General features: G+C 42.5%; 1 protein-coding gene and 1 long non-coding RNA gene across 2 annotated transcripts in view; one reads left to right on the top strand and one right to left on the bottom strand.

Annotated features, from left to right (window-relative positions):
• The window catches only part of LOC144309103 (uncharacterized), a 107,048-nt gene that overhangs the window by 16,997 nt on the left and 70,878 nt on the right, over positions 1-19,173 (bottom strand). The gene's annotated exons all lie outside the window — the stretch shown is intronic.
• On the top strand, positions 10,427-14,810 carry LOC144309102 (putative MAGE domain-containing protein MAGEA13P). The gene is made up of 2 exons (XM_077890235.1): positions 10,427-10,589; positions 13,227-14,810. The coding sequence occupies exon 2, from the start codon at positions 13,293-13,295 to the stop codon at positions 14,334-14,336; it is 1,044 nt and encodes a 347-aa protein (XP_077746361.1). The 5' UTR covers positions 10,427-10,589; positions 13,227-13,292; the 3' UTR covers positions 14,337-14,810.

Below are 19,173 nucleotides of genomic sequence, written 5' to 3'. Positions count from 1 at the left end.
GGCTGATATTAATCACAGATATATTGTTCTACATAGAAAATCAAGAGAATATACTGACAAATTTTTTGGAACTAAGGAATGGGTTCATTTATCTTGCTGAAAGTGATACCAGCATACAAAAAGGTATTTAATCTCTACACACTAGCAAAAAGGAGTTGGAAATTGCAAATGAAAAATTTTAGTATTGCAGTACCTGGCTGGGTCAGGTGGAGCATGCAACTCTTGATCTCAAGGTTGTGAGTTCAAGTCCCATATTGGGTGTAGAGTTACTTAAAGAAAAAAGATCTTTTTTTTTAAAAAAAGAAAAATTTTAGTATCATTTATATTAGCCACAAAAATACTACATACCTAGAAATATATCCAATGAAAGATGTGCAAGACCATTATATACAAAATTGTAAAATTTTAATTGAAAAGTATTTAAAAAATCTCAATAAATGGAAAGCAATAAATAGTCATGGAAAGTCTCAATAGAGTAAAGCTATCAATTCTTGCCAAATTAATGTATAAATTCTATGTAATTCCAATTAGGAGAGTAAGCTATGGATACAAATTCTGAGGGTTCAAACTATAATGCAGCTACCTACTATGTGACCTTGGGCAAGTTACTCCACCTTTCTGTACTTCAGTTTTGTTGTCAGGTAGAGCTAATGTATTCTATTCTTTTCTTGTGAAAAATAAATAAAATAATAAATATAAAGTACTTACCATATTTATGGCACACGGGTGCTCTAACAATGTTACTTATCATTGTTGCTGTTATATTAACACTTACAGATCCATAAGAAAAGAAACAAATAACCCTAATAAAATGGGCAAGAGGGATGCCTGGGTGGCTCAGTGGTTGAGCACCTGCCTGTGGTTCAGGGTGTGATCCCGTGGTTCCGGGATCGAGTCCCACATCAGGCTCCCTGCGTGGAGCCTGCTTCTCCCTCTGCCTATGTCTCTGCCTCTCTGTGTCTCTCATGAATAAATAAATAAAATCTTTAAAAAAGAAAGAAAATGGGCAAGCAAACAAAAAGGAATTCACAGAACAAAGTAAAACTGTCCAATATGCATTTAAAACCGTCTTTACTAATAATTGTAAAAGGCAAATTAAAATTCTCAGATATCATTTCTCCAATCATATTGGCAAAGATTAAGATGTGCTGGCAAGAATGTAAGAGAAACAAGTGTTTTTGAACACTGTGAGAGTATAAATTGGCACAATTTTGCAGGAAAATGTGACAGTAACTAACAAATTAAAAAATGTGCATACATTTTTGATCAAGCAGTTCCATTTATGGGAATTCATCCTACAAAAACTGTCACGTAAATACACTAAGATAGAAGAATGTTTGTTGCCATATTACTTGTAATATAAGAAGTTGGAAAACTCCTAAAGACTGTATTACTCAGTCGATGAAAATAAAGAGATAGACAGATATATATTAACAAGGAAAAATGTCCAAGATCTAATGTTAAGTGGAAGAGCAGGATGCAGAACACTAAGTCCAAAAAGATATCATAATTTAATTTTTTCATATAAATGTTAGTATATGTATAAAACTCCTCGGAAGGATATATAGAAATTGTTCACAGTGGTAAATTCTGGGAGTGTAAATGGAGAAGAAATGCATGTGGCTTTTATCATCTATTTTAAGCATGTTTCAATTGTCTAAAAATATTACAAGGTGAGTGCATTGTTTTTATGGTAAAAGAGATATACTTCTGCTAAGTTTTATTTAACATGGTTCCCGCTGTTAAGCATATTTCTTCACTTTATATATACATATAATATATATAAAGCATATATAAATATACATATACATCTATATACACACTTATATGCTAAACTATTTGTCTTAAATTATTTGAAGAAATACTAAAGATTTCCCAAATTCAATGGGATAGGATGTTTAGTTTTGAAACATGAAAACTTTGGAATGGTGATTCATTAAATTTTTAGTTCTACCTTTTTAGGTGCATGCTAAAATTGATTATGTATTTCACCAGAGCCAAATGACAAAGGTTTCAGTTCTCTGAATGAATGAATAATTTTTGTCATTTCCATATATATATTTCTCTTCCCAGGACAGTGAAGAATCATACCTTAAGCTTTGTTTGGTCACTAAGTGATTTCCCCAGCAATGGTAACTCTTGGGCAGCTTGGATATTAAAAAGCACCACTCCTGATACCTCAAGGAGTGGGGGGTACAGTGTAAGGGGATCCTGAAAGACAATATTCTCTAATTGGAGAAAGGAGTATTTATAACAACTCTAAAGAGCCTTCCCAAAATGACCTTCCACCTTTCCTCATCTCATGTTCCATTGTGACTGCCCATAAAGCAAAGACAGGATGCTTCTTCCAAGTCTTTCATCACAGCCACCCCATTCAGTGGTTCTTTCTGTTCTCTCCCACCTTTCAGCAAGTTAGACCTACTATTTTGAATGTCTTACCTAAGATCCCTTCAAGGTAATGTGACATCTAATATTTAAGTCTTCATAGATATGTGAATCATCTCACTTCTTTCCTACAAATTTCCCTTATGTGCCTTGAAGACCATTTACTTCTTGGCTACTTCTAGGTAACTTTTCCATCCCTTATCATTTTCCCAGTGTCCATGGAACACTTCCTAGATTTCTGTTTCCAGCCTAAAAGCACTGCCTTCAAAGCTTCAATACAATCATTTCTGTCAAGACGTTACTGAATTAAACGTGCCCTACCAAGTAGCCTAGTACTGTTTTAAACTCAAAGGGTTAATTCATCTCAGAAACTGTATTACCCAGACTTAAGGTCTTTTGCAGGATAGATGGAGAGGAGGCAGATATTCACATGCTAGAAGTTGTTCTGAGCATTTGCATTCAAGAAACTACAATCAAATGGTGTGGAGAAAACTGGACAGCAACATGCAGAATAATAAAATGGAATGGACCAATTCCTTATACCAGAAACAAAAATAAATGGATGAAAGACCTAAATGTGAGACAGGAAACCACCAAACTCCTAGGGAGAACACAAGCAGCAACCTCTTTGACCTCAGCTGCAGCAACTTCTTACTACACATGTCACCAGAAGCAAGGGAAAGAAAAGCAAAACTGAACTATTGGGAATTCATCAAGATAAAAAGTTTCTGTGCAGCAAAGGAAACAACCAACAAAACTAAAAAGGCAGCCCACAGAATGGGAGAGGATATTTGCAAATGACATATCTGATAAAGGGTTAGTATCCAAAATCTATAAAGATCTTACCAAACTCAACACCCAAAAAACAAATAGCCCATTAAGAAATGGGCAGAAGGCATGGAATAAACATTTTTCCAAAGAAGATACAGATGGCTAACAGGCACATGAAAAGGTGATCAACATCACTCATCATCAGGAAAATACAAATCAAAACCACAATGAGATACTACCTCACATCTGTCAGAACAGCTAAAATTAACAACACAGGAAACCACAGATGTTGGTGAGAATGGAGAGAAAGAGGAACCCCCTTACACTGTTGGGAATGCAAACTGGTGCAGCCACTCTAGAAAACAATATAGAGGTCCCTCAAAACGTTAAAAAGTACCCTATGATCCAGCAATTGTACTATTGCGTATTTACCCAAAGGATACAAAAATACAGATTTGAAGGGGTACATGCACCCTGATGTTTATAGCAGCATTATTAACAATAACTAAACTATGGGGATCCCTGGGTGGTGCAGCGGTTTGGCGCCTGCCTTTGGCCCAGGGCGCGATCCTGGAGACCCGGGATCGAGTCCCACGTCGGGCTCCCGGTGCATGGAGCCTGCTTCTCCCTCTGCCTGTGTCTCTGCCTCTCTCTCTCTCTCTCTCTCTCTCTCATAAATAAATAAAAATTAAAAAAAAACAATAGCTAAGCTATGGAGAGAGCCCAAATGTCTGTCAACTGCTGAATGGATAAAGAAGAGGTGGTGTGTATATATTACTCAGCCACCAAAAAAAATGAAAGCTTGGGGTGCCTCGGTGGCTCAATTTGTTAAGCATCCAACTCTTGGTTTCAGCTTAGGTCATGATATCCAGGATGGGAGATCGAGCGAGCATTGGACTCCGCACTCAGCAGGGAGTTTGCTTCTCCCTCTCCCTCAGTCCCTCCCTCAGCTCATGCATGCACATGCACTTGTGCTCTCTCTCTCTCATATAAATAAATAAATTAAATAAATATTAAAAAGAAAAGTTATCTATAAATGCAATTAATTAAAGAAGACCAAGATAAGATCATCCTGGGTTATCTGGATGGGCCCTAAATTCAATGACAAATGTCCTTATAAGAACAGGAAAAGATACAGAATACACAAAGGAGAGACACATGGGAGGAGGTCATAAGAAGATGGGGGCAGATATTCAAATTATGCAGCCCCCAGTCAAGGAATGCCTGGAGCCACCAGAAGATGGAAAAAAGCAAGGAAGGATTCTTCCCTAGAGTCTTGGGAAGAAATGCAGTCCTGCCAATACCTTGATTTCAGACTTCAGGCCTCCAGAACTATAAAAGAATACATTTTGGGCGGCATCTGGGTGACTTGGTGAGGTGTCTGACCCTTGATTTAAGCTGAGGTGTGATCTCAGGATTCTGGGATCAATCCCCATGTTGGGCTCCACACTTAGCACAGAGTCTGTTTAAGACTCTCTCACTTCCCCTCTACCCCTCTTCCCCCTACTACCATGTACACACGTGCCCTCTTTCTCTCTCTCTCTGTCTCAAATAAATAAATCTAAAAAAGAGAATATATTTATGTTTTAAGGTACTCAGTTTGTGGTAATTTGTTAAGGTAGCCCTAGGAAACTAATACACATATGTAAGAATTACAGTAGACAGTGGAATTACAGAAACTCAGAAAAAAAGGGTGAGGTGAAACATATAAGGATTGAAAGGAAAAAAATCCACCGACATAGAATTCCATATCCAGCAAAATTGTTCTTCAAGAATGGAAGAGGGGACACCTGGGTGGCTCAGAGGTTGAGCATCTGCCTTTGGCTCAGGTCGTGATCCTGGAGTCCCAGGATTGAGTCCCACATCGGACTTCCTGCGTAAAGCCTGTTTCTCCCTCTACTTATGTCTCTGCCTCTCTCTCTCTATGTCTCTCATGAATAAATAAATAAAATCTTTTTAAAAAATGGAAGAGAAAATAAAGAATTCCTCAGACAAACAAAAATTAAGGCTATTCATTTCCTATACACACACTTCGAAAGAAATGTTAAAAAGAAGTTCTTCAGGCAGAAGGGAAAAAAACATAGGTCAAATCCTTCAATCTACATAAAGAAAGGTAGAGCATTAGAGAGGGAATAAATGAAGGAGAAAGAAAATGATTTATTTTTCTTATTCTTAATTGATCTAACTGATAATTGCCTAGTAACAATGTGTTGGATGATTATAGTATATGCATAAGAAAATGAATAATAGGAAGGAATTGGGAACACTCTTTAATAAAAAATACATATAGTACATGTGAAGCAGTTGAATGTTCTTTCAACTTTATGAATTAAAAATGTATATTGTAAACTAGGGAAACTGTCCAAAACTTTTAAAGACATATATTTGACAAGTCAGACAGAGAAAGACAAATACTTTAAGATCTTACTATAAGTAAGATGTGAAATCCAAAAAGCCAAACTCACAGAAACAGAGAACAGGTTGGTGGTTGCTGGGGTGGAGGTGCGAGGGTGGAAATGGGTGAAGGTGGACAAAGGGTACAAACTTCTAGTTATAAGATGATGAAGTTCTAGGAATATAATACACAGCATGATAACTACAATTTATAATACTGTATTGCATACTTGAAAGGGGCTGAGAAAATAGATTTTTAAAAGTTCTCACACCACACACACACACACACACAATTGTAACTATAATGGACATGTTAAACTAACCTTAATGGGTAATCATTTGCAATACATATGTATATCAAATTATTATGTTTTATACCTTATACAATGTTATGTCAATTATGTTTCAGTAAAGCTATTAAAAGTTTCTTTGATATACTGAGTGACTGAATAAGAGAGGAGATAAAATGGAATATTAGGTACTCAAAATCAAAGAAGGGGAGAAAAAAGAAATGTAAAATAAACAAAACAAATAGAAAACAGTTATAAATATGATAAATATCAATCCAACTACATTAACAATCACTTTAAATGTGGATGACTTATATACACTAGTTAAAAGACACAGCCAAAGTGATAGAAAACAATATCCAATCATATTTTATCCATAAGAAATTAGTATTAAATACAAAGATTCAGTTAGGCCAAAAGTAAAGGGATGGAAAAAATCATACCATACTAACAATAATCAAAGGAAAGCTGTTGTAGCTATATTAAGTTCATAGAAGCCAACTTTAGAGCAAGGGAAAACATCAGGGATACAGAAGGGCATTACATAATGAAAAAGGAGTCAATTTTCTCCAAGAAGATATTAAATGCATATGCAACTAAAAACAAAAATGTCAGAATATGTGAAGCAAAATCTGATAGAGATGAAAGGAGAAATAGACAAATCCACTATTCTATTTGGAGACTTCAATACTACTCTGTCAGTAGTTGATAGATCAAACAGGCAGAAAATCAGTAGGGATATGGGTGACCTGAAGAGCACTATCAATCAACTTGATCTACTTGACATTTATAAAATACTCCATCCAACAAAAACAGAATGTATATTATTCTCAAATGACATAAAATATTTATCAAGACAGAAAAAATTCAGAGCCATTAAACACACCTTAACAAATGCAGAACAGAAATCATACAAACCATGTTCACAAGCTACAATGCAATTAAATTACAAAGCAAGAGCAAGAAGGCGAGTACTCCCCAAATATTTGGAAATTCAATAACACACTTCTAAATAATTTGTGGGTCAAAGAAAAAATACCAGAGAAAGATTTAAAATATGTATTTTGTCTTGACAATAAAAGTACAACCTAACAAAGCGGAGAGAAAAATAGAGCAAAAATCAATGAAATTGAAAACAGGAAAACAATAAAGACAATCAATGAAACCCAGAGTTGGTTCTTTTGAAAGATCAATAAAATTGATAAGCTTCTAATCAGGCTAACCAAGAAAAAAGAAGACAGAATTACCAATATCAGAAATTATATAGGGATCGTCACTACTTATCTCATGGACATTAAAAGGATAATAATGAAATAACACAAACATAAATAAATACTATACTTGGCAAAGCTGTCCTTCAGAAAGGAAGAAGAAATGAAGACTTTCTCAAACAGAAACTTAGGGAGTAGTTCATCACCACTAGATCTGCCTTAGAAGCAATGCTAAGCAGATCATATCATGATCATATAAATAGAAAATTCTCAATAAGAACAAAAAACTATTAGTAATAATAAAGAAATTCAGTAAAGTTTCAGGATACAAAAACCAACATACAAAAATCAGTGGTGTTTCTATGCACAATGAACAACTAAAAATGGATATTAAGAAATTGATCCAATTCACAATAGCAACAAAAAGAATAAAGTATTTAAGAATAAATATAACCAAAGAGGTGAAACACTTGTACACTGAAAATTATAAAACATCAATGAAGGAAATTAAAGACCACAGAGATAAATGGAAAGACTTCTGTGTTCATGGAGTGTGAGAATTGATATTGTTAAAAAAAATCCACCCAAAAAAATCTGTGGTCTACAGATTCAATACAATCCCTATCAAAATTCCAATGGTGGGGCACCTGGGTGGCTCAGTCGTTGAGCATCTATCTGCCTCTGTCTCAGGTCATGATCCTGGGGTCTCAGGATCAAGTCCTGCATCGGGCTGCCTGAGGGGAGCCTGTTTCTCCCTTTGCCCGGGTCTCTGCCTCTCTGTGTGTGTCTCTCATGAATAAATAAATAAATAATCTTTTAAAAATAAAGTAAAATAAAATTCCAATGTCATTCTTTATAGAAAGAGAAAAAAACAGCCCTAAAATTTTATATGGAACCACCAAAGACCCTGGATAGCCAAAGCAAACATAAGCAAAAAGAACAAAGCTGGAGGCATTACAATCCTTGATTTCAAATTACATTAAACATCTACAGTAATCAAATAGTATGGTAAAAAAAAATACAGACCAATGAAAGAGAATAAAGATCAAAAATAAGTCCACATATCTACAGTCAAGTGATCTTGGGCAAGTGTGCTAAGAGTAACAATGGGGAAAGGATAGTCTCTTCAATAAATGATTGGGAAAATGGGATGTACACATGCAGAAGACTCAAGTTGGACCTCTATTTCACACAACATATATAAATCAACTCCAAATGGATCAAAGACTTAAATATAAGATCTGGAACTTTAAAACTACTAGGGAAAAAAACAGACTTTGGTCTTGGCAAGGATTTTTTTTTTTTTTTTTTGGTTATAATCTTAAAGCTCAGACAACAAAAGCAAAAACAGAAAAATGGGATCGCATCAAGCTACAGATCTTATGCAACGGCAAAGGAAATAACCAATAGCGTGAAAAGGCAGCCTACTGAATAGGAGAAAATATTTGCAAATCATCTAACTGATTAGGGTTAATATCCAAAATATTAACAACTAAAAAGCAAAGAACAACCTGAATTGTAAAATATGGGCTAAGGACCAGAATAGACACTTCTCCAAAAAAGGCATACAAATGTCCAGTAGGTATATGAAAAGGTGCTCAGCATCATAAATCATCAGGGTAATGCAAACCCAAACCACAATGAAATAGCACTTTTCACCTGTGAGGATGGCTATTATCAAAAACGGCAATAGATAACAAGGGTTGGCAAGGACGTGGAGAAAAGGGTATCTTTGTAGGCTGTCAGTGGTAATGTAAATTGGTACAATCATTATCAAAGACAGAATGAAGGTTTTCAAAAAATTAAAAATAGGACTTCGGGCAGCCCCAGTGGCTCAGCGATTTAGCGCCGCCTTCGGCCCAGGGCGTGATCCTGGAGACCCGGGATCGAGTCCCACGTCAGGCCCCTGCATGGAGCCTGCTTCTCCCTCTGCTTGAGTCTCTGCCTATCTCTCTATGTTCTCATGAATAAATAAATAAATAAATAAAAATCTTTTTAAAAAAATAGGACTTCCATGTGATCCAGCAATTCCACTTCTGGGTATATATCCAAAGGGAAATGAAATCAGTATCTAAAAGAGCTATCTGCATTCTGTGTTCATTGTAGCATTATTTGCAATACTCAAGGAAATAACCTAGTGTCAGCTAATGGACGGATGCATAAAGAAAATGTGCGATATATATAAAAATGTGAGCTACATGTGGAAATGTGATATATGTTAATATATTATTATGTTAATCAATACATATATTCCACTGTGTCACTGCAATATTATCCAATTTTTAAAAAGCAGGAAATCGGGATCCCTGGGTGGCGCATTGGTTTGGCGCCTGCCTTTGGCCCAGGGCGCGATCCTGGAGACCCGGGATCGAATCTCACATCGGGCTCCCGGTGCATGGAGCCTGCTTCTCCCTCTGCCTGTGTCTCTGCCTCTCTCTCTCTCTGTGTGTGACTATCATAAAAAAAAAAAAAAAGCAGGAAATCTTGCTATTTGTGACAATAATGGAGAGCCTGGAGGCCATTATTCTAAGTGTAATAAGTCAGACGGAAAGGGACAAATACTGCATGATCTCAATGATAGGTGTAATCTAACAAAGTCAAATTCATAAAAGCAGAGCGAGATGGTGGTTGCCAGGGGCTGAGGTGTGCGGTAAATGGAGAGCTTGTGGTAAAAGGGTATAAAGGTTCAGTTACATGGGATGAATAAGTCCTGGAGATCTAATAGGCAGCATGATGACTACAGTTGTCCATACTCTACCATATACTTAAAATTTACTAAAAGAGTTGACGGTGAGTGTTCTCACCACACACACACAATAGGTAACTATGTGAGGTGGTGGATATGCTGATTACCTGGATCGGGCAGGATTCGGGTCAGCAGAGGGAGCAATCCCAGGCCCTGCACGGCATCAGGGTGAGGACCCGTATGGAGGGCTGAATTAGCCACTGACCCCAAACAGAGGGGCCCCACAGGAATGTACACCTGCTTTCAGCTCCTACAGACCCCACACAGGCCTGTCATGCTAAGGCCCATTCTCACTAGTATGTGGGTGAAAGCAGTCAGGCCTTAACCTGACAGATGAAGTCTCAGCTCAACAGGGCGCTCAGCCAGTGCAAGAAGTTAAGTAAGGACTCCCGAGTAGACTGGAACCCACCACACTCTGCCCCTACCATCAACCTGGGGAAACCCAGGGATGTGTGGAGTCCTGACTTCGGGAATCTGAGGTAGATGAGGTTTCCTCTGAGGCAACTGGACTCCCGTCAGCAGAGGGAGGAGTCTTAGGCCCTGCCAGGCTTCAAAATAAAGAACTAGGAGGAGGAGCGAGGGGACTTCTTACCAGACAGAAGGGGCCCTCGGTTCCGCCCTGCACCTAAGTCATCCCTGGAAGGCCCCCGGGCAGTGTTCCCAGAAGTGACGTATCCTGACTTCCGCCTTAGGAGTCTGAGGGACGTGAGGCTGTGTCACTTCAGGTGTGGACTCAGATGGTCAGACTCAGATCGTAGGAGGGACGTGTCCCAGGCTCTGGCAGTCGTTAAGGTAAGGACTCCTGAGAAATAACTGAGAACACTCACCTCGGAGGGTCTGCGCCTCTCCTCCCCCAATCCCCCAGCAACTTCGTCCCCCCACCGCGCCCCCCGCACCTTGTCTGCCCAGAAGCTCCACGCAAGGCCCCGGATGTGTTTTATCCAGACTCCCATCTTGGGAGTCTGAGGGACGTGAGGCTTTTTCTGATGGGAGCCGCTGATTCAGGTTGCCAGAGGGAGGAGTCCCAGGCCCTGGCTAGCGCTAAAGTGAGGATTCCAAGAAAGGGCGGAGGGGAGCTCTTACCCTTTAGTGGGTGCCCAAGCCTTCCCCCCACCTTTTGTTTGCTCGGAAGGCTCCTCGAGGGCAGGGCCCCAGACGTGGTGTATCTTGGGAGTCTGAGGGACGAGAAGCTTTCTCTGACAGTAGCGGATTCCGGACTCCGGTTGTCAGAGGGATGTGTCCCAGGTTCCGGCAGGCATTGAGGTGAAGATCCAGAATAAGGATTGAGGGAGACATCACTCCTCACTCCTACCTTGCCCATTGTGTGCCTTAAAAGCCCCACACAGAGCATCAGATGTAGTATATCCAGCCCTCCATCTTGGGAGTCTGAGGGAATGAGGCATTTTTTTGAGGGGCGTGAATTCAAGCCACTCCTCAGACGAGTCGCAGGCTCTGCTGGGCCTGAAGATGAAGAGCCTTGTGGCGGGCTTAGGGGACCTCCCTCCAGACAAAAGGAGCACACGGGTACCCTTCCCTGTTGTCAGCCTAGGGAGGCCCCGGGCAGGGCAGTTAGATGGAAGCGGCTCGCCCAATTCTTGGTACTTCTTTGCGACTGGTTTCTGGGAGATGGGAGCCTTGGCCTGAGGGTCATTCCCAGGTGAGCAGAAGGGACACAGGGGACAGCCCCGGTGGCTCAGTGGTTTAGCGCCGCCTTCAGCCCAGAGCGTGATCCCGGAGAGCCGGGATCGAGTCCCACATCAGGTTCCCTGCATGGAGCCTGCTTCTCCCTCTGCCTGTGTCTCTGCCTCTCTCTCTCTCTCTCTCTCTCTCTCTCCCTCTCTCTCTCTCTCTGGCTCTAATAAACAAATAAAACCTTAAAAATAAAAGAAAGGACACAGGGTACAGGCTTTGTCAGGAATGAATACGAAGTCCTTGAGAAGGACTGTAGGTATGCCCCACCACTGAACCTGGACAAACCTCCACAGAAATGTATCCTGATCCCTTATGTCAGCCCTGGAGACCCCGGGAGATACAGTCAGGCTAAGCTTCCTTCTATTTTCAAATTGGGGGTTTGGGGGAGGTGAGGGCTTTGGTCTGAAGGACTCAATATCTGGTGATCATAGAGAGGAGTTTCAGGCCCTACCAGATAAAGACATGAGGATCTTAAGGTAGGGCTGAGAAGATAGAGGGCCCCACAGAAACCTGTTCTTTTTCTTAGCTGTGAGAGGTCCCAGTCAAGGCTGTCAGACACAGATGTCCCCTCTACTCCCCCTCACTTCCTTGCCCTGGTGTCTTTGGGAGATGAGGGCCTTTGCCTGAGGGAAACATTCTTAAGTCAGCAAAATGTGGCTTTAGGACCTATCAGGAATAAATATGAATCCCTTGAGGAAAGCTAAGGGTAACCATCAAGCCAGAACACGGAGTGGTGCAGATCCCAACACAACCCTAGCTGTCAGCCCTAGTATATACCATGCAGGCCTGGCAGGCTGAGGCCAGGTTTTACTTGCTTCTTGGTGGTATTACTGAGGTGATAGCCTTGGTCTGAGAGGTGCAACCTCGGTGGACAGAGAAAAGAGCCCTAGTCCTGCAAGAGTCAAGGTGAAGACTCTGAAGTGGGGTGGAGAGGACCTTCAACTGTAAAGGGGTCTCCAGCCCTGTTCTGCTCCTGCTGTCAAGCCTTTGAGACTCCAAGTAGGGCTGTTAGGCAGAACCATCTTTTTATAATCCCCTGAACTCCCCCTCACTTCCTTATCTGGCATCTCTGGGAGACAGAGGCTTGGGATAAGGGATGTAGGTCTGCAGAAAGGAAAGAATATAGGCCCAGTCAGGAGTAACTATGACTAGCTGCTGGAAGGCCAAAGGTAGTTTCCACCCCCAGAGAGGTCCCCGCAGATACCTGTACTGAGTGAGCATTGAGAGGACCATCTATCCCAGAACAGTAGAGATATCACGAAGTCTGGCCCTCCCTCTCCTGTCAGTGCTGGGAGGGCCAGAATTGTGATTGTAGTTTACAGCCTGAGGGGTTCCTTCAACTCCCCTTATAGGGGCTCAAATAATCCCAGGGGTGAGGGTCTTGGTCTGAGGCATATGTCCTCAGGCCAGCAGAGCAGAAGAAGCACAGGCAGCACAAGGAGTCAGTCAAGGTGAGGACTCTATCAAGGGGAGAATATCTACCAAGGACTCCACTCATGCCAGAACATAGGAGACACCACAGCACCTGACTTTCCACACCCTACTGTCTTACCTAAAATCCGCAGGCTATGCCTGCTGGCTATACCCTGAGGAGCTTTCTCAGGTTCTTCTATAGGTTCTTAGGGGATAGGCCAAGACGGGAGACCCCCAGAGTACTATCTAATAGGAGACCTGTCAAGATGGCCTTTGTCAGAGCTGACAAAGTTGAGTTTCTCACACTATTCCTCTCTCCCTCAGTCCAGTTGGTTGTCATCATCTACCTCCTGCCCACACTCCTGCCTGCTGCCCCCAACACAAGTCAACATGCCTCACAGTAAGAAGAGTCAGTGCTGCAAGCTTGAAGCAAGCCATGAGGCCCAAAGAAGGGCTCAGGACCCAGTGGATGCACAGGTTCCTGTAACAGAGAAGGAAACTACCACCTCCTCTCTCTCCCCTTTGATCCAGGGCACCCCAAAGGTGGTGCCGGCTGCTGGAAAACCAAGTGTTTGCCAGAGTTCTCAGGGAGTCTGCTCCTCCCCCTCCACCATCAAAGGTGCTCCATTGAGCAAGCCAAATGAGGGCTCCAGCAGTCACAAAGAGGGTCCAAGCACCTCCCAGGCTCCACCAGATCCTGATTCCTTGCTCAGTGAAGTGCTAAATCAGAAAGTGGCTGAATTGGTGCGGTTCCTGAGTGTCAAGTATGTAACAAAGAAGCCCACCATGGCGGCAGAAATGCTGCAGAGTGTCATCCGAGAGCACAAGGGCCATTTCCCTGTGATCTTCAAGAAAGCCTGTGAGTGCATGGAGGTTGTCTTTGGCATTGAAGTGAAGGAAGTAGACCCCGTCAATCACTCCTATGAGCTTGTCAAGATCCTCAACCTTACCTACGATGGGATGCTGAGTAATGAGCAGGGCATGCCCAAGACCGGCCTCCTGATCCTTATCCTGGGCGTGATCTTCGTGGAAGGCAATTGTGCCCCTGAGGAGAAGATCTGGGATATGCTGAATAAGATCGGGGTGTTTGCCGGCAAGAAGGATTTCATCTATGGGGAGCCCAGGAAGCTCATCACCAAAGATTTAGTGCAGGAGAAGTACCTGGAGTACCAGCAGGTGCCCAACAGTGACCTTCCACGCTACGAATTCCTGTGGGGTCCCAGGGCCCACGCCGAAACCAGCAAGATGCAAGTCTTGCAGTTTTTGGCCAAGGTCAGTGGCACTGCCCCTACTTCCTTCTCATCCTGGTATGAGGAAGCTGTGAGAGATGAGAGAGCACGAGCCGAGGCCAGAGTTGCTGCTACGGATGATACTACTGCCATGGCCAGAGAAAGTTCCAGTGTCCCATCTGGCAGCTTCTCTTGCCCTAAGTGAAGTCTGAGGAAGATTCTCCACTATGTGTTTGAAGAGGGCAATCAAGGTTCTAAATAGTGGAGGGCTGAATTGCAGATTTTATCTTTTTATCTTTTTGATATTTTTCAAATGTTCTTTCTTCTAAAAGGTTTTTGAGCTTCAGACACTAGGCCCATGAATGATACTGGTCACATGTTTATTGCCGTTTTCAGGTTTAAGAATAAGAATTTTGCTCTTCTGGAAAACATATTGGGAAACTTTTATTTTCTGATATGGAGTAAGATAGCATAGCATTGATAGCAGAATTTCCTTAGAAATATGCAAGAGCCCAGCAATAAAATAGATGGACTCAAGAAATAGAGGGGAAAATGGAAAAGATGGTTATCCTAGGATTCCTGTAACCCATTTAGTCTGTTGGTTAGTGAAATTAAAGATCTGTACTTGGATTTGTTTGGCTAAAGAATGCATGAGAAATTAAATCTTAATAAAAGAAAATCCTGGCTCACTAGCTCATTTATTCTTACAAGTGTTTTACAGATGAGAAAAAAGTCTAGAAAGGAAAATTACCCTTAGCCGTTCCTTTGGAATCATGGGTAAACCAGAGAGAAATCTCCACCTGTGGCAAGAATGGAAAGTGCCCTGCACCCATGTCCCCATGCCACTGAACACAATGTACAAACCATGCATTCTATATGCATTGTCTACAAGATTTCTGGAGAATAGGGTGATTTTCTTTGATGTGGTGCCCAGGGGCTAGCACTTTTTCCCTGGCCTGGAAAAGCCCAGAGCCCACTCCTTGGAAAGGACATTTTAATTAGGTTATCTTGAGTGTGATTTGGCCAGCTCTAAGCAAGGGCTAGACCTTTGGTGGGAGTGAAATGAGTGAAAATAGTGGTTTGAATGGAAGAACAACTGGGAGGGAGGAACAGAGTTAGTCCTTGACTCAAATTCTAGGAGCTTTGAGTTGCATTCAGCTGGGGTAGACTTCCCCCATATCCAAATTAAATCATATATCCACTAACAGGGACATTTTATAGAGTTTTATTTACAAAGCACCATTTCTGGCTCATGTGGTGGTTTGTGTTCTGGAGTGCTACATATTCTCTGAGATGTCATGGAAAACATAGTCACAGTTAGTCACAGTCAATCCCAGAGGAAAGAAACAGTCAATCCCAGAGGACAGAGTGATAGAGTCTTGGGTCAAAGTCATATTAGCAAGTATTGCTGTTTGTTAAAGATCCAACAAATACCAGGCACTGTGCCAGGCACTTCACTTACATACATTCTAGCAGTTCTACGAGAGGCTTATCAAACTCACTTCACAGGTGAAGAACCGAAGGCCCAGAGCACTTGGAAGTTTGCCCTGGGACTAGATCCTGGGTCCAAATTTGTCGGTTCTCACTCCTCCGAGCCTGAGGCTGATCTCTTGTCTCTTTGCTCATTTCTCTTCTCCATGCTCTATAATGTCTTTCTGGTAACAAAAAGAAGGGCCCTTTGGCCAAAGTAGGCCTAAAGAAAGAAGAAGTCAATGATACCAGACATGACTTGGGGACTGTCGGCTTTATTTCCCTCGGGTCTACCAGCCTGAGCTCCCCAGAGCTCCTGGAGAACTGATGCGGCCCACCTGCTGCTGTGTGTGTGTCCGGTCCCAGCACTTTTCTGTGTGACAGCACCCTTGCCCTGTCTTCCTCTGCCTGCCTTCCTGTCCCACTCTAGAATCTGACCTGCTGACCAGCTTTGAAGCCCTGTGCTCCCAGTGGGACAGCCCTAGTCACCCATCTTCCCCACCTTGTCATGGAGCATCCCTACTCTTTACAGAAGGATGTCCCCCTGGCTGTCCATCCATCCCTCTTTCTGGAACCCCAATAGCAACAGCCTCTTATCAATAAAAGTGCACTTTGGAGGATGGTTAGACGCCTGAGCACCCAGGCTGGCCTCTTCTTTTTTTAAAAAGATTTTATTTATTTATTCATGAGAGATAGAGATAGAGATAGAGAGAGAGAGAGAGAGAGGCAGAGACACAGACAGAAGGAGAAGCAGTTTCCATGCAGGGAACCTGACGTGGAACTCGATCTCGGGTCTCCAGGATCGCGCCCTGGGCTGAAGGCGGTGCTAAACCACTGAGCCACCCAAGCTGCCCCTGTCCTGGCCTCTTCAACACACACTCCCAAATTATTTTTCAAATGAGCTGGCGAGCAGAGTCTGATTTGCACATAATCTACTGGCTCTCAGGATGTAACCCTGATATTAGAGAGGGTTTTTGAGACCACACGAATATTTGGAATAAGAGTCTAATAAGATGTATAATTTAAAATAGGCCACTGATCACATCAGCAGATGAGCAAGTTTACCTGGATAGTCAAAAACCAAAACACCTCTCCTCTAAGTGGTAGGAAACAGCACTGAAACCACCATGTAAGCAGAGAGCTACAGGGGCTGAATCCCTAAAACCTCGGAGTCCTAGCATGAGCAATGTTTTTTTTTTTTTTTTTTTGGTGTACATGTTCTGGTTTAAAAAAACAAAACAAAACAAAAAACAAACAAAAAAACTGGGATGCCTGAGTGGCTCAGTGGTTGAGCATCTCTCTTCGGCTTGGGGCGTGATCCCGGGGTCCTGGGATTGAGTCCCACATCAGGCTCCCTTACAGGAAGTCTGCTTCTCCCTGTCCCTATGTCTCTGCCTCTCTCTTTGTGTCTCTCAAGAATAAATAAATAAAATCTTTTTAAAAATTAAAAAAAAAACAAGTTAGCCATCCTTCCATCCTTCCACTGCTTCTTGTACATACATCTTGCCCACAGGAAAATTCCAGTTTGCAGTATGCCTCATGATGCCTGTGCAGGTGTTTGGGAAGATTCAGTCATTCAGAGGGGAGCAGAACCTCTCAGGTTAAGGTTGTGATTACACATCATAAGAAAGGAGAACAGGGATCCCTGGGTGGCGCAGCGGTTTGGCGCCTGCCTTTGGCCCAGGGCGCGATCCTGGAGACCCGGGATCGAATCCCACGTCGGGCTCCCGGTGCATGGAGCCTGCTTCTCCCTCTGCCTGTGTCTCTGCGCCTCTCTCTCTCTCTGTGTGACTATCATAAATAAATAAAAATTAAAAAAATAAAAATAAAAAAAAAAGAAAGGAGAACATTCTCAGGCTACTGAGATTATAGAGATTATTGGAAAGGGCAAAGCAGAACTCCTTGACAATGCTGACAGGGTCACTTGAAAACTAGATGTGGCCCTATATTTGAGAATGCTTATCACACAGTAGGCACTTGAAAAAGTTGGTACAAGGCAAATATGGCTTTCTCAGGAACTCCTCCAAGAAATGAAAGGAATTGGCATCATAACAGATTATAGTAGTTGCTTTTTCTTGAGTACCTACTACATGGTGGCTCCCCAGACAAACTACAAGTGCTCATCCACATCTTGTCTTTCTCTCCTTCCTGGGTAGCCCACTTGTAGTTAGGCAGGAGCCAGTATGCCATTTCCATGCTTCCTCTGCTGTTCAGAAGCACACCTGGGGACCCAGGTGGAGAGATAGAGCTACCAGATGGAAGGAGCCTGGATCCCTGAGTTACCTGAAAGCAGGTGCCCCTTTGTACAATTACTTTTGTGCTTCCACCTTTTGGCAATGGTAAATGATGCCGCTATAAACATGGATGTACAAATATGTGTTCAAATCTGTGTCTCGGGATCCCTGGGTGGCTCAGCAGTTGAGCATCTGCCTTTGGCTAAGGGCATGATCCCGGGGTCCTGGGATCAAGTCCCACATCATCTTCTAACCTAGGGCATCTGTTGCAAGTAGCTGGAAGCTCTGCAGTAACTAGCTTCTCATCATAAACACAAGGGGCTGGAGGTCCCTGGTAACTGGAGGTAGAGTTTCCCTAATCTGTCTTATACCTAATTGGTGGATGATGATTGTCAAAATTGTAGACGTGGGACATCACATTGCAAATGAAACTTCAAAAGAAATCCAATCCATGAACATGAGAAGGCACAGCAGTCTAACTGAAGTGAGAGCTATTATCCTGGAGTCCTGTCCACTCACTACCCTTCCCTCTTCCTATGAGACAGTGGCCCTGTCACCCAACCACAGAACTCTAGTTTCCCTCTGAGCAATCTGGGGAATGCCTGGTGCTAGAAGCCCCTTCCTGGGCCGTTGACTGTCATGCCCTTCACAGGCATGTATCTGTGTGGACCCCATTCCACCCAATGTACTGAATCCTAGTTTTGCTGCCTGGCTCTGCAGCATCATCAACAATGTGTGAGCCCCAATTTCTGCGTCTCCAGCATACCTTACCACCCCATTTCTCATTCCCAACTCCTCACTGTCCCACCCCTGACCTAGACACACTGGCACATGCTGTCCTACCCACTCATTGAGTCTCAATTTTCAGCATGGGACCGGCTGCCTTCCCTGTGACCCACACTCTCCCCCTTAGGATTCTGTTAGGATTTTTCACAGGCTCTTCCCGCTGATCCCAATCCTTGTCTCTTCCTTCCTTCCTAGCTTTGCTTCAATCTCTCTTCTGCAAAGAGGTCCCAGCTAGTGCCTTTCTGCGGGAGCTTCTTAGCACCAAATAACATGGAGGGCCTTCATTGACTTTGCACCTACATTTCCCTACAAAGGCAGAACCCTTTCAAGAACCTTAAGTATGCCACACGAACTGTGAGGATTTCTACTCTGATAGGAACAGGAATTTGTCCCAGCCTCGTGTGAGTTCCAGAATTCTCTTTCTGTGTAGCAATCTCTTCTTAGTATTTGGTCCTGCAAATTTTAGGCCTTCCTGGCCTCCCAGCTTCATCTCAATTCAAGGAGATTATCCAGGCTTCCCCATCTGTGCACTGTGGCATGCATTATCTCCCC

Source organism: Canis aureus, chromosome X, assembly GCF_053574225.1.
Source record: "Canis aureus isolate CA01 chromosome X, VMU_Caureus_v.1.0, whole genome shotgun sequence".
NCBI classification, from domain to species: domain Eukaryota; kingdom Metazoa; phylum Chordata; class Mammalia; order Carnivora; family Canidae; genus Canis; species Canis aureus.
Note: the sequence above shows the minus strand (reverse complement) of the source record. Positions and strands in the feature narration are given on the sequence as shown.